General features: G+C 42.6%; 1 protein-coding gene across 1 annotated transcript; it reads right to left on the bottom strand.

Annotated features, from left to right (window-relative positions):
- Positions 1 to 5976: 5976 nt before the first annotated feature.
- Positions 5977 to 23502, bottom strand: katnal2 (katanin p60 subunit A-like 2). The gene is made up of 16 exons (XM_089020879.1): positions 23391 to 23502; positions 22803 to 22873; positions 22521 to 22687; positions 22395 to 22431; positions 21653 to 21749; positions 21456 to 21554; positions 20224 to 20259; positions 20025 to 20102; positions 17912 to 18010; positions 12381 to 12444; positions 10674 to 10792; positions 10459 to 10550; positions 10188 to 10298; positions 9726 to 9888; positions 9551 to 9653; positions 5977 to 9472 (listed from the first exon to the last, which is right to left on the bottom strand). The coding sequence occupies exons 1-16, from the start codon at positions 23439 to 23441 to the stop codon at positions 9333 to 9335; spliced, it is 1527 nt and encodes a 508-aa protein (XP_088877005.1). The 5' UTR covers positions 23442 to 23502; the 3' UTR covers positions 5977 to 9332.
- Between the last annotated feature and the right edge of the window lie 780 nt (positions 23503 to 24282).

Genomic DNA, 24282 nt, shown 5'->3' with positions numbered 1-24282 from the left:
AACAACAGGGGACCAACCCACGAAAAGCCCCGGGTCCCGACGGCATTCCTGGCAGTGTTCTGAGAGACTGCGCTGTGGAGCTCACAGATGTCTTCACGGACATCTTCAACACATCTCTGAGCCAGGCTGTTGTGCCCACGTGCCTCAAAGCCACCACCATTATCCCGGTCCCTAAGAAGTCGTCCCCCACCTGCCTCGCTGACTACCGCCCGGCGTGCACTCACTCCCGTGAGGTTCTGCTCGACATCGAGCAGTTCATTTTTAAAACCACAGCTGAAGGCTGCCCTCCCCCCCAGCCATGACCCCTTCCAATTTGCATATCGGCCCAACCGCTCGACCGATGATGCCATCTCCACTGCTCTCCACACAGCGCTCACCCACCTGGAGACCAGAGACTCCTACGTCAGAATGCTGTTCATCGACTTCAGCTCAGCATTCAACACAATCATCCCCCAACAGCTCACCGATAAACTGAGCAAACTGGGGATCAGCACCTCCCTGTGCAACTGGCTGCTGGACTTCCTGACGGGGAGACCACAGGCAGTCAGAGTTGGCGACAACACTTCCAGCACCATCACGCTGAACACAGGGGCCCCCCAGTGGTGTGTGCTGAGCCCCCTCCTCTTCACTCTGCTCACGCACGACTGCTCACCATTATCACCCAGCTCCAACCTCTTCATAAAGTTTGCGGATGACACGACTGTGGTGGGCCTCATCAACAACGACGACGAGACAGCCTACAGGGACGAGGTCAGCCGCCTGGCCACGTGTCTGAATGTCAATCTTCGTCTGAATGTGGTGAAGACGAAGGAGATTGTTGTGGACTTCAGGAGAGTGCGCCCCCAGCATGCTCCACTAACCATCGACGGTGCTGCAGTGGAGAGAGTGAGCAGCACCAAGTTCCTGGGAGTGCACATATCCGAAGACCTGTCCTGGAGCCAGAACACGGCATCAATGGCCAAGAGATCCCACCAGCGCCTGTACTTCCTCCGCAAGCTCAAAAGAGTTGGAGCCCCGACCCCCATCACGACCTCCTTCTACCGCGGTACCATAGAGAGCATCCTGACCAGCTGTATCACCGTGTGGTACGGCGCCTGCACCGTGTCCTGCCGTAAGACTCTGCAGCGCATCGTGAGGACAGCTGAGAAGATCATCGGTGTCTCTCTCCCCCCCCTTCAGGACATCTACATCACCCGCAGAGCCATCCGGGTCGCTGGTGATCCCACACACCCCTCCCACAGCCTCTTCAGCCTTCTGCCATCGGGTAGGAGACTGCGGAGTCTCCGAGCCAAGACCAGCAGGCTCAAGGACAGTTTCTGCCACCAGGCAGTCCAGAGACTCAACTCCCTCCCAGCCCTGCCCAGCCTGCCCCTTCCCACTGCCACACTCACCGAACTCTGAGTACACGCTACATGCTGTACGATCACCCTGAACTCTATTTTTTGTTCTTTCTCATTTTTTTTCTGCAAGACCTCACTTCAACCCTTTCTTGTTGTTTGTTTTTGCATTACTACATTACGTCACTTTACATACGTCACTTCCTCACTTTACATATGTCACTACCTCACTTTACATACGTCACTGCCTCACTTTCCAGACGACACTACCTCACTTTACATACCGAAATTACATGTATTGTCTGTTGTCAATTGTATGTCTTTTTAGCCACGTTATAAGTGCCTTGCATGTATTGCACGCTGGGTCCGAGAGGACATTAATTTCATCTGTGCTGTATGTCATGCATATTAGCATATTTGACAATAAAGCTGACTTTGACTTTGACTGACTTTGACTTCAATGCCGCGCTCCTGTTGTTAATTGAGCTCGGGGGGATGTAAACTGCTACCAGCAGTATGGCACTAAATTCCCTTGGCAGGTAGAATGGCCGTCACTTTATGAACATAAGCTCCATCAGTGGTGAACAGTGTTTGCATACCACAACAGCGTTGCGGCACCAGGCATCACCGATGTAGACACAGAGTCCCCCGCCGCGAGTCTTCCCCCCCTCGATGAGCACTCTGTCTGCCCGGAAGCTAGTTAGCTGGGCTAGCTGGATGGCACTGTCCGGTATGCTGTCGGTCAGCCATGTTTCCACAAACACAAGGGCACAACACTCACCCACGGTCTTGGAAGTTGAGCGGAGAAGTCTGATGTAGTCGATTTTATTGTCCAGCGAGCGCACGTTAGCCAGCGTAATGGTAGGGATGGACGGCCGGTGAGGGCTAGCCGCGAGCCTAATGCGGATACCTCCACGCTTTCCCCTCTTCTGTTTCCTCATGCAGCGCTTGCGGCGCCTCCACTCTGGGTTGGGTGCAGCAGTGGGGGTCGGTGGAAGAGTGGGGGTTAGTGGACGAGCCGACTCTCTGAGCTCATGCTTGCGTAGCACTTCTGCTTCAGCTGGTTTTGGTTTTAAAAATGAACTGCCGATGTCGAGCAGAACCTCACGGGAGTAGGTACGCCTCGGGTGTAGCGAGGCAGACGGAGACGGACATTTACACGAGTGAGACAAGCATAATAAACACGAAAAAAAACAATTTGCCGGGAGAGGAGCCGCTGCGTGTGCACGCGCCGCCATCTTGGAAAAAACAAAAAAAAACAAAAAAAAACAAAAAAACGAACGTTCGTTTAGCAATTTGCGAGAGGATTTAACAAACATGTGTCATAATTTTTAGCGTCTTCGAACGTTCGTTTGGCAATTTGCATACTTGGCACCGGCGGCCAATCAGAAGCCTGCTTCGGACTACACCCTGACTCAAAAGTGTACTTCAGAGTTTTGAAACCCGCTGAGAAAGTGGAGTCCTCGTAGTGTTAAGCAGGCAACACAATGCAAACGTTGCACGCCCGCACGCGACAACAGTTGGTCACGGAGAGAGCGATACACCCATGCGCCGCTCAGCTCCCCATATTGGCGTTCGAACACCGATTGATGTTTGAACGCCGAAGCAAGAATATCTCGAATATTTTGTTCGAACACCGATTTGTTTGAACTGTGAGGCGTTTGAGAACCGAGGTACCATTGTATAATATACTGATCCAAGATGGCGCCCCCCTGTGTGGCTGCCTCCACAGCAGCTCTTTCCTTTTCTTTTCGACTTTTTCATGTATTTACTTTTCCGTTTTTGCTTTGTTTACTTTCGTTCCCTAAACCTACGGGGAGGAGATGGGCATCTTCACTTTTGCTCATCGCCGTTATTTTTTTACTTTTTCACCGCTCCTGTTAACGGGGAAACCACTCGCACTCGGAATCCCACTGTGTACAGTCGAGACCAGCTACAGTAAAGTCTCGTTATATCGATATCGGTTATATCGATAGTACCGCTTATTACGATACTATTTTCATTTCCCTTGCACATCTCGTCTTTTTATGTATACAGTGAGACCTCAACTTACAAACTTTTCGTCTTACAAACGTCACATTTATGAAAATTAAACCTTATAATAAGCACTATTTTCATAATACACACCCACCACGGCTGGCGGAGTGATATTCGGCGGAAAGACATGGAAGGTGACTCTCCTTCCATAAGCCATCAACGCACAGTTTATTTCTTTAATTACAGTCGTCATGTAATGCGCCTCTCTTTCCAAACAGCAATTCCCTTTGACCTTCGACCTCCAACGCCATTCCATCAAGCCAAAAACGACCATCACAAATGTAAATAAAGTGCCTTTATGATACAATGCAACCATTAAGTTCGTAAGTTGAGGTCTCACTGTAATTAGTACCGTTAAGTACGATACCCGGTTATTACGGTGTTTTCATCCCCCGCCGGCCATTTTGCTGTTTATATCGATACATTGGTCGCGCCATTGGTCGACTTGGTCACGTGTCTTGGTCACGTGTCTTGGTCACGTGACACACCATCGGTCGCGCCATTGGTCGACTTGGTCACGTGACTTGGTTACGTGACACGCCATCGGTCGCGCCATTGGTCGACTTGGTCACGTGAGTTTGTTACGTGATCAGCACCCGTGTAGCAGAGCCATTTTCATTTTCAGACGCTAGCTCGTGTGTAGCAGACGAGATTGAAGTGTTTGTGTTAAAAGGTAAAAATGGGAAGCAGAAGAAGATCGATGACTTTTTTAAATTGTATACATAATACAGTAAGATGTAAGCGTTGCAGTTTCCCTGTTGTGTTATGTACATGCCCACTGTACTGTATATGAATGCAATCGTTTTTTGCAACAATGTTTCTTGTTTTGTCTGCTGAAGCGTGATGATTTTCAAAATTATTAACATTCCATACTGTGTATTAAAGGACAACCGATGTCACTTTTTATTCAAATGCAAAACACCAATAAAAATGACTTCACGCCAAGATGTCTTGCATTGCTTGTGAATCCAAACAATGGCTTCAGATTCGGATAATATGCTTTCTTGTTACACATCCAGTTATGAATATGATTCAAATACACTGTAGTTCTGAAGATGAAAGCATACATGTTTGCAATCATTAAAGAATTATATGTGCCATTTTGAGGCAACGTTGGGGGAACATCTCTCCCCCCCCCCCCCCCCCAAAAAAAAAGGCACAAAATGGGAGCTCATGGCCAGCTCTGTTATATGGCGCTTGCCTGCCCTCTTTTGGCGGCTTTTGTTAATGCAGTTTGGCGCAGGATCGGATATATCGATAGTCCGGTTATATCGACATTTTTTCCAACTCCAGAGAATATCGATATAACGGGACTTTACTGTACTAGCATGACGAGCTAAGAGCGGACTAGCGGCCGCCGCACCGGACATCCCCGACGAGCTGAAGAGGAGAAAACGAGGATGTCGGGCCGGGAAAGATCGCCGCAAAAGAACGAGAAAATATCGACACGTTCTCCCGTCCGTCATCATGGGAAATGTGAGATCGCTCCCGAATAAAATGGACGAGCTGGCGGCGGTAACGCGGCACCAGAGAGAGTACCGGGAAGCCAGCTTGCTACTCATCACGGAGACATGGCTATCGGCAACCACTCCGGAAACTCACGCTGAGTTGGATGGCTTCCAACTCGTACGAGCGGACAGAAATGAAGGCAGCGGTAAGCAGAAAGGAGGCGGGATTGCTGTGTTTGTGAATGACAAATGGTGCAACCCTGGGCACATCACGGTCAAGGAAAAACTCTGCACTCACGACATCGAGCTGCTAGCCGTTAGCCTCCGGCCGCATTACCTGCCGCGGGAATTCTCACACGTTATAGCCGTGACGACGTACATTCCCCCTACGGCAAATGGCGGCGCTGCCTCCGATGCCCTCATAACTGTTGTAAACAAGCTGCAAACCCAGTCCTCCAACGCCTTGTTCATCATCTCAGGGGACTTCAATCACGTTTCCCTGAAATCCTCCCTCCCAACATTCACACAATATGTAACTTGTGCCACTAGAGACAATAACATATTGGACTTATTCTATTCTAATGCCAAAGATGCGTACACACCCTCTCCCCGCCCCGCTCTCGGAAGAGCAGACCACAATATGGTTTATCACAGACTACATAAACTTTTGTGAACAAAACACCGTACCCACCAGGACTGTGTGGTGTTTTTCCAACAACAAACCATGAATTAATCCCGACATAAAAGCCCTCCTGAAGGAAAAGAAAAGGGCTTTTGTGTCGAGCAACAGAGAGGAACTGAAGGCCGTGCAGATACAACTGAGGAGGAAGATCAGAGAGGGGAAGAAGGCCTACAGCCCAGGTGTCAAAGTCAAGGCCCGCGGGCCAAATCCGGCCCGCCACATCATTTTTTTCGGCCCGCGAAAGCAAATCAAACTTGTTAAATTCCATGATGATTGCTAAAATCTGAGCCAAAATTTCATATTTTTGGATGTCAACCACAATAAAAGTCATTATTCTTGACTTCAGATTTGAAAACGAGTTATTCATTAATTTCCTCTGTGCTCTATATGTAATATTTGAAGGGATTTAAACATTCTAATGGGTTCCCCAAATTCATAACGGCCCTCGAGAGGAAACCATAACTACAATGTGGCCCTCGGCAAAAAATGACTTTGACACCCCTGGCCTACAGGATGAAAATGGAGGAGAAGCTGCAAGCCAGCAATGTCGCTGGTGTCTGGAAGGGCCTGAAAAACATCTCAGGCTACAAAAGCCCAGTGACATTGAACAAAAAAGACAAGGACTGGGAAGATGAACTCAACCGCTTTTTCAATCGGTTTGACAAGTCGTCTGGCCCACCGTCAACTCCACCTGTAGCTGCACCTGCACCAACTCTCACTGGGGCCTTACCCTCTCTGCCCCCTCTCACGACCAGCTTCCCGCAACCAACAACTGCCCCCCAACTGTTGCCACACCCTCAGCCGCCACTCTGCCTCCACGTTCCTGCCTGTCTGTCACAACTGCGCAGGTGAGGAACCAACCGAGGAGGATGGAAGTGAGGAAGGCAGCAGGTCCGGATGACATCAGTTCCCGACTCCTCAAGACCTGCTCCGACCAGCTGTGTGTCATTGTCCAGCACTTGTTCAACCTGAGCCTGAAGCTGGGCAGAGTTCCACAGCTGTGGAAAACGTCATGCCTGGTCCCAGTGCCCAAGATTGCCAACCCAAAGGAGCTCAACAGCTACAGACCGGTGGCGCTGACGTCTCACCTGATGAAGACGCTGTAGAGAGTCGTCCTCGCCCACCTGCGACCGCTGGCAAGCTCATCGCTGGACCCGCTACAGTTTGCCTACCAGTCCAGAATCGGTGTGGAGGATGCCATCATCTACCTCCTCCACTCGGCTGCACCTGGAGAATGCTGGGAGCACGGTGAGGATCACGTTCTTCGATTTCTCCAGTGCCTTCAACACCATCCAGCCAAATCTAATGGGGGACAAGCTGCGGCATGCCAGAGTCAATCATCACCTTACATCCTGGATTACAGATTTCCTCACAAACAGGCCACAGTATGTGATGGTAAAGAACTGTGAGTCGGACAGGCTTCTCTGCAGCACCGGAGCGCCGCAGGGGACAGTCCTGGCTCCATTCCTGTTCATCCTTTACACCTTGGACTTCAACTACAACACCCCAACCTGCCACCTTTAGAAGTTCTCTGACAACTCAGCTATTGTCGGCCTCATTACAGAGGGAGACGATAGGGAGTACAGGGGACTGACAACGGACTTTGTGGACTGGTGCCAGCAGAATCACCTCCAGATCAACACCTGGAAAACCAAGGAGCTGGTGGTGGACTTCTGCAGGAAACAATCCTCACCTGCATCGTTGAACATCCAGGGTTCGGACATTGAGAGGGTGACCTCCTACAAGTACCTGGGTGTTACTCTCAACAATAAACTGGACTGGACTACAAACACGGATGCCCTAATCAAAAACGGACAGAGTTGCCTCTTCCTATTTAGGAAACTGAGGTCTTTTGGAGTTCAGGGGTCACTCTTAAAGACTTTCTATGACTCTGTGGTGGCCTCAGCCATCCACTATGGAATTGTCTGCTGGTCAGGCAGCATCACCACCCGGGACAGAAAACGACTGGTACACCTTGTCAAGAGGGCCAGTTCTGTCCTGGGCCGCTCGCTAGAATCTCTGGAGGAGGTGGGCAACAGACGGACGCTAGCTAAACTAAAAGCTATGATGGACAGCCCCACCCACCCCCTCCTGCCCACCCTGACAGCACTGGGTAGCTCCTTTAGCCAGAGATTATTACACCCGCGCTGCAAGAAGGAGAGGTACCGCCGCTCGTTCCTACCGACTGGTGTCAGGCTTTGCAATTCTCAGTGATCACGCGTGAGAAAAAAAAAATGCACACTTGTATATATGGCAATATTTCAATGTGCCCCCCCGTTTTTTATGAAATGGTTTTGCACATTTACATTTGCACAGTATACAGTTGACAGTTTTATTTTGTTATGCTCAGAATATCTTGTTTTCTATCCTTTCACCCCACCCCAATAAAGGTTTTCTGATTCTGATTTCTGATAATTCTTCGATTGCAAACATGTATGCCATTGTTGTCGCCATTGTTGAAGACGGTAGAAAATGTCCTCTGCTACACACGAGCTGGCGTCTGAAAATGAAAATGGCGTCTGCTACACGGGAGCTGGTCACGTAACAAACCAAGTCGACCAATGGCGCGACCGATACAGAGACCGATTATGGTGGTACTGTATAGAAACCCCTAAGCAAATATCGATTCACCGTAAGTATCTTTTGTATCGATATAAACAAAGCGAAATGGCCGGCGGGAGATGAAAAAGAGCACCGTAGTAACCGGATTATCGTAAAAACAACGAATCGTACTAAATGGAACTAATTATACATAACAAGACAAGAAATGTGTACGGGAAATGAAAATAGTACCGTAATAAGCAGTATTTTCAATATAAACGATATCGATATAACGAGACTACTGTATTTGAACACCGACAATACACTGTAAGATAAGAATCTGTTTTAAATTAGATATCAAGTAGACAGGATGAACTTAATAGAACTGTCACTTTTTTGTTTCTTAACTGACATCAGAAAAACGTTTTATAGCATCTAAAATACCCAAAACAGTAGTAGCAGTACCCAAAACAGCAGTATGATATTTTTATTAAAACGCAAAACACCAATAAAAATGAGTTGAAATGTCCAAAATCTGCAAAAAATTGAGCTGCGAATAGGACATTTTCAGAAAGTCCCGCCCCCAGTTCATGACGTCACTCCAAGACGCCTTGCATTGCTGTAGAATCCAAACAATCGCTCCAGATTCGGAGAATATGCTTTCTTGTTACACATCCAGTTATGAATATGATTCAAATAGTTCTGAAGAGCATACATGTTTGCAATCGATTAAAGAATTTATTCCATGCCATTTTGAGGCAACATTGGGGGGGAAATCGATCACTAGAAAAGAGGCACAAAATGGCGACCTCCTGTGGCCACCTCCGTTTCCACAGGCTGATAAATTCCTTATATGGAGCTTGGACGCCCTCTTCTGGTGGCTTTTGGGTGCAACACGGTTTTCAGACCAAACATGTACAGCAAAATACATTGACGTGAAGGAAGGACTGCAACAATGTGTCTTTTTTTGGTTAGGGGCGTTCCTTTAGTGACGTCACGTACGGACTCGTCACCAACTCAAAAACAAGACTTCCTGAATATTCAGAGTGAGTCTTAAAACGTAAAATATAGCTATATCCGGTGGAATCTGATTAAAAAACGCTCAGTAGAAATCATTTGAAGCCATTTTACAAATTATGGACACAGCTTGTGTCCATAATTTCGGTCGGTTGTCCTTTAAAGGACAACCGACGTCTCCGGACAAGTTGTGTCCATAATCTGGTCAAATGTCTCTGGTCAAAGCCAAAATAAGTCCAGCAACTACGAATGAGCGAAAAAAGAGGCGAATCAAACGGATTCAAAGTCCTTCTCCCAAGCTGTATGTTTCTCCATCACGCCGCTGACCGACGGCTTGGTGTGCGCCAAGACTTCCAGGAAGTCCTGCATTGTCACGGTTTCCAGACGGATGGCAGGCATGCGGGTGTCGCCTGTAAAAGGGGTCAAAGTCTCAGGCAATGTCGGACATGCTCTCTACAGTTCTACGGAAGGAACTCGTCTGGTCTTACCAGACCGGTTTGATTCCAGATCCTGGAATATTTTGCGGACTTGTCTCATGGCGGCCTCCTTACACACCAGTCTGATGTCGGAACCAGAGTAGTCCTTCATCTCCTGCCCAACAGCAGTGCCATTTGACTACCTTCCTCCGATTTCCTCAACCACGTTCAAAACGGAAAGACTGACCTGGGCCAGAAGTTGATAGTCGAGCTCAGCTTTGAGCTGCAACTCTCCCGTGGAGCTGACGGGAGGCAGCCAATGAGCGATCATATCTTGACGGGCCGATTCAGGAGGAAGACCAACCAGAATCCTCTTTTCCAGTCTTCTTAGCATACCGTGGTCCAGTTCCCTGAGGGAGGCTTTCAAAAGTGAGGCTTTACAGAGAAAAGCAATAGTTATTACACTGTTGCTCTTGATATACTATAAAAAAAAAATCTATATATATCTAGCTAGAAAGCTAGCGAGAAAAGTTATCTAGCTTTCTAGCTAGCTTTTGTATATATATATATATATACTCGGTCGTAAGTCGGATGCTACCTGTATATATATAAAATGTATTTATAGATATGTATATAAAATGTATATATAGATATGTATATAAAATGTATATATAGATATGTGTATAAATAGATAGTCATTGATAATTACCAAGGCAGATTGGAGGCTGCCAGTATGAAAACCAGGTCCTCTGATCTCGCCAGTCCATCCATCTGGACCAGCAGCTCCGCTTTCAACCTCCGACTGCCCTCATGTTCGCCTCTGGGGACACAGTGATAAAGTTGTGAACATTTAACACAAAGCACGTGCTTGAAATGTGAAGAGAATATTTGATTTTAAAGCCAGCGTGGCTTTTCTGTTCTGCTCAGGACGACATTGGGCAGATGCTCATGAATGAGACGGAAGCTGGAGTTTAATTTACACAATGTTGCTTCCTCTCTGCCCCATCATGGATTCCACCTCATCCAAGAAGATGGTGGAGGGTGCGTGATACCGGGCCAGCTCAAACAGAACCTGCAAAAAAAGGATGATCAACAATCATGTGTGAGATAAAACAAAACATGTCTAAAAAACTGCAACATGAGATCCGATAGAAATCTTGTATGAGAAGAAAGGACGATAAAGGTAGAGACATACCCTGACCAGTTTTTCAGAATCTCCTCTCCACTTGCTCACCAAGCTCGACGCCGATATGTTGAAGAAAGTCGTCTTGCATTCGGTCGCCACCGCCTTAGCCAGCAAGGTCTTACCCGTACCTAGAAGTCAGGTTACAAAGCGGATTGGACATTTTGATGAGAAACCTGTTGGGAAGTTTCTGGTAAATGTCCATAGAAAGCTACGTTGGGATACAGTGAGACCTCGGTTTACGAACACCTTGCCTTACAAAATTTTTGGTTTACGAACATCAAATTTATGAAAATTAAACCGTGAAATACGCACTACTTTTCACGATACACACACCCCACGGCTGGCGGAGTGATCTTCGGATCTTCAGCAGAAGCACATGACCAAACAGCGCTCCAGCCGGCGCACCTTTCCACACCCCCTCTCTTTGAATGCACACGTCAATCGCCTTCGAGGAGCTTTGCAGGAGCTTTTCAGATAATTTTACTCACATGGGACCGAAAAAAACCACCACAGGCTCGTAAGAAGACACAAAACAAAATCACTGTAGAGGAGAAGAAGGAGATACTTGAAAAACACGAACGAGGTATGCGTTTGTGTGATTTAGTGGCCCAGTACGGCTATGCTAAGTCAACCATTGCTACCATTCTCCGCAACAGAGAAGCCATCAAAGGTGCGTCTGTTGCAAAAGGTGTTTCCGTGCTGTCAAAGCAACGGTCTCGGGCAATCGAAGAAGTTGAAAAGCTTCTGTTAATTTGGATTAACGAAAAGCAGTTATCCGGCGACAGCGTGAGTAAAGCAATTATATGTGAGAAAGCACGGCTAATTCACGCCGATATTGCCATGCGGCAACCTGGAAGTTCGGCACTTATTGAGGATTTTAAAGCCAGCAACGGATGGTTCGAGAACATCTGAGGGCAAGGAGGAGGAGCTGGCTGCAGCATCAAGTGAGCTCATCAAGGCAATGTTGGCAAAGTGGAATGATGTGCTGGCTTTTATCGAACAGTTCCATCCAGAAAATACTGTGGCTATGACAATCATCAACATGATGAACGATAATGTGATGCCTCAGCTTTGGAAGACCTTACAAGTCAGAAAGTAACAGGTGTCAATTAAGAGGTTTTTAATCAGCAGAAATGATGAGGAGTCCCCAAAGAAGCAAAGAAGAGAAGCCACACCAGAGGTTGAGTTACCAACAGTCCTTATGGAAGGTGACTCTCCTTCCATAAGCCATCAACGACCATCACAAAGGTAAATACAACTTTATTTTACAGCACAGTTTATTTCTTTAATTACAGTCCTTATGGAATGTGACTCTCTTTCCAAACAGCAATTCCCTCTGACCTCCAACGCCATTCCATCAAGCCATCAATGACCACCACATATGTAAATAAAGTCACTTTATTATACAGTGCAGTGTATTTCTTTCATTACAATACAATAGCACATTTATTATACACAGAATAAGGTAAGTTGTGTGTAGTTTTAAGGCTTATTTAGTTGAAAAGTATGTTCTATGGAAACCATGGGAACGGACTATTCTCATTTCAATGGTTTCCTATAGGAATTTTTTTTTCGGGATACACACTTTTCGCCTTACACACTCTGTCTGGGAACCAATTAAGTTCGTCAGCCAAGGTCTCACAGTATTTTGAAAATATACGCATTTATTTTTCAGTCTTACACTTCAATGACAGTGATTTTGTTTTTTTTTCTTACCAGGTGGTCCGTACAGTAGCAATCCCTTCCATGGAGAAAGGAGCCCTTTAAAGAGCTGGGGATACTGTGAAAATAAATACATAAATGAATGAATGAATAAAAAAAAAGCTAAATAAATAAACACACAAATATAATATATAAATAATATAATTAAATAAATACACAAATAAACAAACAAACACGTAAATAAATAAAAATATAAATAAATAGAAATAACTAAATACATAGACATATAAATAAATAAATGAATAGACATATAATTAAAGGACAACCGACACCACTTTTTTGTTTCCTAACTGACATCAGAAAAACGTTTTATATCATCTAAAATACCCAAAACACGCATTATGATATTTTTACTCAAATGCAAAACACCAATAAAAATCAATTAAAGTCTCTAAAAACTACTTCAATTTGAAACCGGAAGTGGCCAGTTTCAGAAGGTCCCGCTCCCTTGTTCGTGGTGTCACGCCAAGACGTCTTGCCTTGCTCGAGAATCAAAACAATGACTTCAGATTCGGAGAAGATGCTTTCTTGTTACTCATCCAGTTATGAATATGATTCAACTCGTTCTGAAAAGGAAAGCATACATGTTTGCAATTGATTAAAGAATTTATTCGATGTCATTTTGAGGTATCTGGAGAGAAATGTTGCACTCAAGGCAACAAACAAAGGCAGAAGATGGCGACAAAGCTCCGTGAAAATGGGCTGATTTGTTTCTCGTGGGGATTTTTGTCAGCGAATATCAATTAGTTTTCGGTGCAACACACAAGGCCATCGCGTTATTTATGTTTTCCTTCTAATTTCACCATCAAAACGGATGAACACGAAGTTTTCAAACAAAACAAAGTACAGCAAAATGAATTGACATGATCAAAGGACTGCTACAGGTGTCCTTTCTTGGTCAGGGGCGTTCCTCAGTGATGGACGTGAGGACTCGTCACCAACTCAAAAACAAGACTTCCGGAATATTCAGCGTGAATCTTAAAATGTAAAATAGAGCTATATGCGGTGGAATCTTTGTAAAATACGCTCAGTCGAAGTCATTTGAAGCGATTTTACAAATTATGGACACAACTCGGCGGCCCGATAGTCGAGTGGTTAGCACACCGGCTTCACAGTGCAGAGGTCGCCGGTTCGCGTCCCGGTCCGGCCTCCCTGTGTGGAGTTTGCATGTTCTCCCCGGACCCGCGTGGGTTTTCTCCGGGTCCTCCGGTTTCCTCCCATGTGTGTGTGATTTCAACAAAATGTCATGCATGGCAGGCAGATTGACCACTCCAAATTGTCCCTAGGTGTGAGAGTGACCGTTGTATGTCTTTGTGTGCCCTGTGATTGGCTGGCAACCAATTCAGGGTGTCCCCCGCCTCGTGCCCGAAGCCAGCTGAGATAGGCTCCAGCAACCCCCGCGACCCTAATGAGGAAAAAGCGGTACGGAAAATGAGATGAGATGAGATGGACACAACTCTTGTGGAGGCGTTGGTTGTCCTTTAAATATATAGACATAAAATTAAATAAATACACAATAAATAACGGCAAATAAATAAATAGACAATTAAATTCAGACATAATTAAATAAATACACAAATAAATAAACTAATAATATGTAAACTAACTAATATGTCAATAAATAAATACACAAATACAGTAACAAAATAAATATATGTACAAATAAATAAATACATAAATAAATAAATGAATAAATAAATAGACAAACTAAAGTCTTACTGGTAGTTTAGGCCCTATATATATATCCCTACTGTCCAGACATGGCGGTGCCGGACTCTGCTATGATAGGTCCCTGCTCTCAGGTTGGGGGGAGCAGAGGACTATTCCCTGCAGCTGCTCCACTGATAGTTCCTATCGTTCTGACTAACGACTGGCCTGATTGCCCCACTTCGACCGGTATCACCTCATCAGAATTAATCGATGAAAAGGTTTCTTCAGCCGTCATCTGTACTTTTTTGAAGGTGTCGGACGTTTCGCTTCTTATCCAAGATGCTTCTTCAGCGAACAGTTGCAGGCTATTGTATGAACGATCACCCCACCAAACTGGTTTAATAAAGGATTTAGTTGTTTTATGAAAATCGCTTCTTTTACTCCCTTTTCAAGCCATCTATGTTCTTTCACTAAGATTTTAACCTCATTGTCGTCAAATGAGTGGTTGCTAGCTTTTAGGCGCATGCGATGTTGATAAAGTCTTTTTTTGAGAATTTGTTTAGTCTTCCCAATGTACTGCTCTTTACAATTTTCATTCTTACAATGTATTGAATAAACTACATTACTTTGTTTTTCATTTGGCAGCCTATCTTTTGGATGCACTAATTTTTGCCTTAAAGTGTTTATCGGTTTGAAATAAGTAGGATGTTTGTGTTGCCAAAGGACTCTTTGTAGTTTTTAGAAACTCCTGCAATGTAAGGTACTGCTACTCCTATCCTTTTTGTATCTTCAGAATTTTTGGTTTCATTCCCTATTCTTTCTTTCTGACATTTGTTAAATGACCACTGAGGGTACCCACAGTTTGTGAGTGCTCTCCTGATATGTTTTGACTCCTTTTCTCTACCTTCAATGCTTGTTGGTATTAGTTTAGCCCTATGCTGGAGGGTTCTGATAACTCCTAGTTTGTGTTGTAAAGGGTGGTTAGAATCGAAAAGTAAGTATTGGTCAGTGTGCGTAGCCTTCCTAAAGACTTCTGTTTTTAGCGCTCTGTCCTCTTTTATCATTACTTTACAATCCAAAAAGCCTAGTTGGTTCTCTTTAATGTCCTCACGAGTAAATTTAATGTTGATGTCTGGACAGAAGGGATATATATATATATATATAAAATATATAGCAGTGTCTGAAACTAATGACAAAAAGTTAGCAGACACCAGGGCAGACAACTCTGAAAAGTTGCCTGCCCGGCCATAAAGTAGCCTGCCCCATTTTTCACAACTTAAAACACAATAAGATGACTAATTGCAAAAAAACAAAACATTGTTGCAAAGTATTAAGCATTTTTCTTCATTAAGGATGTACCTACCACGAATGCTCCCTTACTTAATATATAGTAAATATCATTTGCTGATGATTTTGCTCCAGTTGTCATTTGTTGGCATGTTGCACAATGCAATGTTTGCGTTGCATCATCTGCTACAAGCCACGTGAACTCCTCTTTCCACGATGCTTTTAATAATAATAATAATAATAATAATAATAATAATAATAATAATAATAATAATAATTCAAAGAAGCATGGCCTGCCACAGGAGGTGCTGCAACATTTCTACACGGCTGTCATCGAATCCATCCTGTGTTCTTCCATCACCGTTTGGTTCGGGGCCGCCACAAAAATGGACAAAATCCGACTTCAACGGACAGTTAGGACGGCGGAAAAAATCATTGGCACCGCCCTACCCACTCTCGAGGACTTGCACACTGCAAGAATCCAAACTAGGGCGCGGAAAATCCTACTGGACCCTCCGCACCCTGCCCACCACCTTTTCCAGCTACTCCCCTCAGGCAGGCGCTACCGATCCATGCGCACCAAATCCAGCAGACATTTAAACAGCTTCTTCCCCCAAGCCATTAACTCTTTGAACTCTTTCAACAGTAGCCAAAATGGAACTGTATAGTGCCACTTAGCAGTTTTTTTGACAACGATACTAGTGCAGCGTGTTCTACCGGAAACAAATTCCTTGTGTGTTCTACATACTTGGCAATAAAGATGATTCTGATTCTGATTCTGATGATACATTAATTTCTCAAGGACACTTTACAGTCACAGGATAATGTACGTTTCCGTTTTGTAGCGTCATCAATTTTGTTAGCTTCTTTTGAATCTTTTTGAATCTGGGGATGAGGTTCTGTGCATCTACTTTGGAAAAAGATATGCAAGTGCACGACCCTTATAACGCTCAGGAAAGTCCGAAGGCATGAAGCAGGCCTCTGCTTTGCTGCCATGCAAATTACCAAACGAACCAAAATTTTATATATATAGATATATTGTAAAATAAAGTTTTATTTACCTTTTTGAAGGTCGTTGATGGCTTACGGAAGGAGAGTCACCTTCCATAAGGACTGTTGGTAACTTAACCTCTGGTGCTGTTCGGTCGTGTGCTTCCGCCGAAGATCACTCCGCCAGCCGTGGTGGGTGTGTATTATGAAAATAGTGCTTATTATAAGGTTTAATTGTCATAAATCTGACGTTTGTAAGACAAGTTTGTAAGTTGAGGTGTTTGTAAGTTGAGGTCTCACTGTGTATATATATATATATATATATATATATATATATATATATATATATATATATTAATAAATACACAAATAAAGTTATATATGCATATAACTTTATTTGTGTATTTATTAAATTTTAGGTCGATATATTTGATATAATTTAATATGTAATTTAATATGTAAATTTCTCCACTGCGAGACTAATAAAGGCAAATCCAATCCAATTATATGTGTATTTATTTATTTATTTATTTGCTTATTTATTTAATTATATGTCTATGTATCAGTGTCACCCACTCATCCACCCCCGGGGCCTTGCCACCGAGCTTACAAAACGTCTCCGTCCAGGTGACGGACAACTTCTTCAAGAAAAAAAAAAGAAATATTTTTTTTTCAAATCAAACGTTTGCCTTATTTAATATAGCAATCGTTTGAACGAATATTTCAAAATCGGAATAAAATATTCCGATTTCGAAATCTTCGTTCGGTTTGGAAATTTTGGTTCGCTTGGCAAATTGCATACTCAGCAAAGCAGAAGCCTGCTTCATGCCTTCGGACTTTCCTATATATATATATATATATATATATATATATATATATATATATATATATATATATATATATATATATATATATATATAGAGAGAGAGAGAGAGAGAGAGAGAGAGAGAGAGAGAGAGAGACATTTAACTAAATAAATACATACATAAAGAAATACATAAAGTGGTGGACAAGTGGATAAATCGCCATTTCAGAAAATTTGTGTGGCAATCACAAAGGTCAGTGATATTCCTTTTGTATAGGGTGTGGAGGAGGGAGGAGTGGTGGCTTGGTGTGGGCGTCGATAACAAATACCTACACTAGTATGAATTGCAGGTGATAAACAGGGCCTGTGTGAAATCACCAAAGTGACCTTCTACCCAGGAAAATGAATAGTAATGGAGACAAAATGCGGTGGCGGTTATGTTATTCAATAAAGGAAGAGCTTCGGGGAGGTAAAGAGAGACGCATCGGTCCTCATCTCGTTGTGTAAATGTCAAGAGGATGCAGAGGACCTGATTTGATGTCATCGCATCCATCAGAAGCATCAGCGTGATAACATCTGGATGCGTGCGGGGAGAAATTCAGCGTGAGCTACGTCCACGCTTCCACGTCCATCCATCTATGTGTACGTTGCCATATTATCTATCCCGCATATAGATTTCATGTCAGCCTAACAGACTGACCATACCCCCCCCAGCCCCGCCTCGTTCTCTCCTTTAAAGGAGATGTATTCAGAATCGAAGAAGGGCGAGTGGTGAAATGGCGACGGGACACACCTTAATGGGATATACGATGGCCTCCTTGACTAATCGCTTCGCATCCTCCAGGCCGATGATATCCTCCCATTTGACGTTGGGGTTGTGCAAATAAATGTCCTAACAAGGGACAAATACACACACACACAGATGGAGTCATGCATGTGGAAGCTATCAGCTCCTAAACAGCTCCAAAGTACAAAAAGTGACCCATTTAAAACCTTAAAAGCTAGCCTTGCCATCAAAACCACACCAGAGACCAAATAATAGAAAATATGACAGCAAGTGTTTGAACTTGAAGTTTATGAAACATTATCGGAGCAATTTTGGGCAAAGCTCTCTACTGCACTCCAGTGTACAGCCTTTGATATCACTGCATCACATATTATACAGTGATACCTCGGCTAACAGACGCTTTAGCTAACAAACCTTTCGCCTTACGAACGTTAAAGTCGCGAGAATATAATCTTGGCATACGAACTATTTTTCGGGAAACACACGGAGCACCACAATGGCTGGCGGACTCGTTTTAGGCGGAAGAACACCAAACCACATGGCCAAACAGCGCCACCTCCTTTCTTTGACTGCAGACGTGGCTTGCTATCGACTGGATACTTTCGCTTTTTTGGGACCGAAAAAGACCCCACCACAGGCTAGCGTTAAGCCGAAGAGGACACAAAAGAAAATTACGGTCAGTAAGTAGGAGATAATCGAGCAACACGAATGTGGTGTGGATTTGTGTGACTTAGCGTCCCACTACCAGTATGCCAAGTCGACCATTGCTACCAGTGACGTGCAGTCAGGGGAGGCAGGTGAGGCCGTGCCTCCCCTGTCTTCATGGAAATATCAAATGAAAAAACAAATTAAACAGTTATATTTATTTAGTGATTTGTACTTTAAAGTTTTTTTCCATTTAACTTTACCATTTTTTTTTTCACATTTATCGTTCAAATACTAAGTAGAGACGAGCGGTGAGACAGCAGCCGGCTGAGCCTCACCATGGATTGCACAATGACAATGCTAACTGTGCTGGCTTGCTTTGCAGTGAGACCGCATTGCTATCACTGTACATTATAAACACTGTACTATAGTGTTTATTTTATTTTTATCAAAACTGTGTGCATAGGTGAGGCACATGACAGGGGGCACTGATGATTACAGATTCTTGCGCCTCCTCGGCTGCAGAATAATAGAATTAGTGAGGGCGAGATACAGTAAACAGTTAGCAAGTGCAGCCATCCAGTCATTTTTTTCATGTTGCTTGGGCTTATTTTCAGAATGGATGATTACATATCTAAATTGAAAGAAATACAGACTTTTAAAACTGAAGAAAGATAAGGAAGGCTTCTACAAAGAAGGTATCGATGCCTTTCTTCAGAAGGAGCGGCGCATGGACTTCATTTATAAGTAAAGGTAACACGATAATAACGTTTTTTTCATTTCTTTTTTCGATGCTACAGTTTATATAAAGAATGCTGGCATGACATTTTAAAGAAAACACGTTAACTGTTGCCAATCAAATGGTGAATAAGCTACTCTGTAGAGTTCATATGTTTGTAAATCTGACTGGGATGACGTCAGTGCACCAGCCATGAACCTCACCGCACGTCACGGATTGCTTGCTACGTGTGGCTAAGGGTGTTTCTGTGTTATCTAAGCAACGGTCTCAGGACATAGAAGAGGTTGAAAAACTTATGTTGATTTGGATTAACGAAAAGCAGCTAGCAAGGGACATTGTGAGTGAGGGTATTATTGCTGAGAATGTACAGCAACTTCAGTCGGCTATCATCAAGAGGCAACTACATTAACTTCCATCATGGAGGTATATAAAATGACTTTATTATATAGTAGTTTATTTCTTTAATTACAATACAGTAGCACATTTATTATACATAAAATAAGGTATTTTGTGTAGTTTTAAGGCTTATTTAGTAGTTTTATTGGAACCTGGAAACGGATTTTCATTTTTAATGGTTTCCTATGGGAAATTAAAGTTTGGAAGACACACACTTTCTGGGTACCAATTAGCTGAGGTATCACTGTAGTAAATATAATCACCATTTTTTTGTTATACTTCGCATTATGAAAAAAAAAACAGTTCTGCACAACTAATTGTGTGTGTGTGTTGTTGTACCTTATGAATGGTTGTGGCGAATTCTTTCATCTCACCGCTCATTCCGGAAAAACCACTCAGGGGCTTCAGAAGACGTTCCTGCGCGACAACACGACATCAAATTTAGACGGATAATACAAATTTGGGCAATGTTTTCGGCACACAAAGAGAATGCTATCATTAAAAAAGCATGGAACCTGACTGTATAATATTAAGTTACCTCTTTTTCACCGTCTCCTTTGACACCCGTTTGGCCCTGTAACAAAACATGTGCACAGTATTTATTAAATACATTTCCTTGGAGGAAAGTACAGTAGATGACTGATCTGGATTTGTTTTAGGGAGGAAATGAAATGAGTTCAAGTGCACATTATGGTCCAAAAAATAAAATGTACAAATAAACAGAAATCAAAAACAGTTACCGTATTTATTCGAGTGTAACACGCAATATTTTCTACCTAAAAAATAACTCAAAGTTTGGGTGCGCGTTATAGACAAGGCATGGGAAAAAATTGTAATACGTGTATATATTTAATGCTTTATGTCTTCCAGGAGGGTGAAGCATTTCCATGTCTATTCTCGCCATTCAGTTTTGATTATCGGAAAGACCCGAATCACTCGCGTTTTTTTGTTGTTGTAGTTGATTGTTGATTAGCTTTCATTCTCGTTAACATGCTGAATAGTCAACAGTGCAGTCTCGCGGAAATGCACCAGAAATTCAATGATTGAACTCAATACAGTAAAGTCTCGTTATATCCATATCGGATATATCGATAGTCCCGGTTATATTGATACTATTTCTATGCACGCACGGAGAAAATTACATGCAAACAGGGTCGGATATATCGATAGTCCCGGTTATATCGATATTTTTTCGGACTCCCTTGAATATCGATATAACGAGACTTTACTGTATTTCAATTGTTTACTTTGTGCCGATGACCATTTTGTGTTTGGGAGCCTTTTACTGAGCGAGTTGCTTGTTCTGTAGCCACAAAGGGACATAAGTCTCCTTGTGCCGGTCCCAAGCCCGGATAAATACAGAGGGTTGTGTCAGGAAGGGCATCCGACGTAAAAACTTGGCCAAAACAAACATGCGGATCAAACCTCTAAAGATGGAGGACACTGATTTGCTGTGGCGAACCCTTGAAGGGAAAAGCCGAAATGAAAAGAAGAAGATTAGCATTTCTTTAGCTTGGTTTCATTTCCTTTCTTCGCCTCACCCACACTTAAACGTGAGTTAAGCATTGCTGTTTCGCACAATTACCAATATCCAGAGTTTACATTCAGTGTTTACATTGTCAATAAATGATTTTTTTTATCACAATGCTTGGTCTGAGCCGAGAAAAAGTAAAACCAAATTTCACACCGATTTTTCATCAAAAATTAGGGCTGCGCGTTATTCACGAGTGTGCGTTATACTCGAATAAATACGGTAGTTATAATGAGGACCTTCTTGGTCATAGTTGCCCCTCCAGGTTGTGCAGAACCGATCGGGGAAATATTGAGACCGAATTCCGTCAATTCTGGAGGACAGCATAAACCATCACCCTATTGGCGGGGGGGGGGGAAACAAAATTATATCTTATACAATATGATAGAAATTCTATCGTATGCAATAAAATATGAATGTGAAATGGATGCCATACATTTGTGTGTGCGGAAGCAGAAGCATTCACTCGCATTTCTCCAGCAATGTTGTGGGTGAGGATTTTGGGGAGAGGCTTGACGGCAGAACAAGCAGCCCTAGCAGAAAATACACACACAAAGGGCTACTACACACACGCATTTTCTGAAATGGCAATGTATTCATTTGTCGATGAATTTATGTATTTATTTATATATTTATTTCTTTTTTTATTTCTGTATTTATTTATGTCAATGTATTTATTCATGTGTATGTATTTATTTCTTTCTTTGTGTATTTATTTAATTTTATGTCTGTATATTTAATTAACTGTCTATTTATGTATTTATTTATTTAGATGTCTATGTATTTATTTATATGTTTATTTGTTTATTTATTTGTGTATTTATTTAATTTTATGTCTATATATTTAATTATATGTCCATTTACTTATTCATTTATTTATGTATTTATTTGTATGTCTATGTATTGTTATATGTCTATTTATTTATTTACGTATTTGTTTGATTATTCATTTATTTGTGTATATATTTAATTATATGTCTATGAATTCAATTGTCTATTTCTTTATCTATATATTCGTTTGCCATTATTTATTTATTTATTTATTTATTTATTTGTGTAATTATTTAATTTTATGTGTATATATTTAATTGTACTTCTATTTATGTGTATTTGTATTAATCCTGGATTAAAAATAAATAAATAAACCCCCCAAAAAATCTCTTGAGTTTCACACTCACCTCTTTTTCCCACCACTTCTTAAAATTCCGCTTTCACCTTGACGGAGAATAAAAGCGACATGTGACGATGGCCGTCAATAAATATGAGAAGATTTTCATAGTGACACTTCTGTTAAACAGTATCACCTGGTTCTACGACTTTCTTGACAAGTTTGGGATATTTCTGGAATTTAATGTAGTGATAGCTTTCGTATTCCATCAAGATCATCTCCAAGTCGACATTTTCGCAAACCTCAAACTTTTTCACATTTCCATTCATCTCCTGGTCCAAAGCCAATGCTGTGGTCACATAGCTGTTGGATGAACGCAAAGCACCTCAGTGTCAATTGCTCCTTTTACTTTTTGTCTCTCATAACTTACTCTGTTGGTTTAAATACATGTTGAGAGTACACAGAACTCACTACTGACCCCTGACTCATTAGATGTTGGTAGATTAGGATGAGAAGGCTCTTCTTCCTCATTTCGATCTTATACTCATCCTGTTAAACCAGCACATAAGAAATATAACAAATTATTAACTATCACATTATTTCAGTCACACCCAATTTGATCGTATAGAGTTCGCACATGAACATTGTGGGGGGAAACACGCCTAAAATGATGATATTGATATTTATTATAGCTCATAAAAATATTTCAGTTCTCCCAGCAACGGCACTTATCGCCAGTGGAGGCCGACAAACTACCATGAATTACGCTTCTCCAGCCATGGTAACTAGGCAACGAGTGCACACATAGAAAGCATTGAAATACAACACCAGTGTGCTAATATCGCCCAATAAATACGAATGTTCAATAACATAAAGCATTACATTAATCGGATTATGAGGGTCATAACATACCCCCTAACCATCATTATAACTAGCCAATATTAAGGTGAAGGTGATATATATTTCGTAAACTTATTTAAACTGGTCGTAAAACATGAAAAAGAGACACAATTAGCCTGTCAAAGGACGTCAACACACAATGGAGAGGAAATTACTATTCACTTACCGCTTCTCGAGCTTGGTTTGCATACTTTGCAAAATTGTAAGACAAGTCCATTGAGCCTGTAATAAATATTTTTGTCAAGTGGTTGACCGATGAGAGTGTAAGAGAGAGTAGCCTTAATTGCTCAGTGGGTAGTTTGACCCTCGGGACACGCCGTAGTTACACTTCCTGATTATTTCGGAAATATGTCAAATTTGTCACTGTGAATTTAAAAGATGAATAGACTAAGTTCTAATCGTCATTAACGTTTTTCAGAGACGCACTCCATTGTTTAAAGACGAAAAAATGATTTGCATTTTGTGACATTTTATGTTGTGCCGAGCACTACGACCCAGCATCTCACACAGCAGGTGCACGGGAGGGGACGGGTTCATATCACATATATTTCACTGCATTTTCTGTTTGGCTCAAATCCAGTTGTTAGCCGTTGGAATAAACACGTCTCCAAATTCAGTCGTGTGTGCTCTTTTCTCAACGGCTACACTGGTGACCCCGACGATGGAAATGTTCATGGCAACACACGAAGATGTGTCTTCTACGGCCATGTCGCCACGACATGGGGATACCGCTGGGATGTTTGCGTTCAAGTGTTGTCTACTCGCCGTGGGTAGAAGCTCGCGCCGAATATCCCCCAATCAACCCAGTCGGAATGGCATCGGTTTACTGTTTTTTTTCTACATGTGCTCCATTTCTGTGCGTACATCCACCACGAGAGGGCACTGGAAGTCTATGAAGTGAATCCGGCCAGTTAAACTGCATGTACCCTCTCGAAAATGGAGCTAGAGGAATTACAGTTGGACGTCAAAGGTTATAAATTATATATAATATATAAGGTTAAGTTATTTGGACTGAATTTTCAACAGTTCTCACAGTTATGTGCTTTAATCCAAATATC

The sequence above is a fragment of the Hippocampus bargibanti genome, linkage group LG18, assembly GCF_051943395.1.
Source record: "Hippocampus bargibanti isolate YZ-2025 linkage group LG18, ASM5194339v1, whole genome shotgun sequence".
NCBI classification, from domain to species: Eukaryota; Metazoa; Chordata; class Actinopteri; order Syngnathiformes; family Syngnathidae; genus Hippocampus; species Hippocampus bargibanti.
The sequence above is the reverse complement of the archived record's forward strand: the minus strand, read 5'-3'. Positions and strand labels throughout refer to the sequence as shown.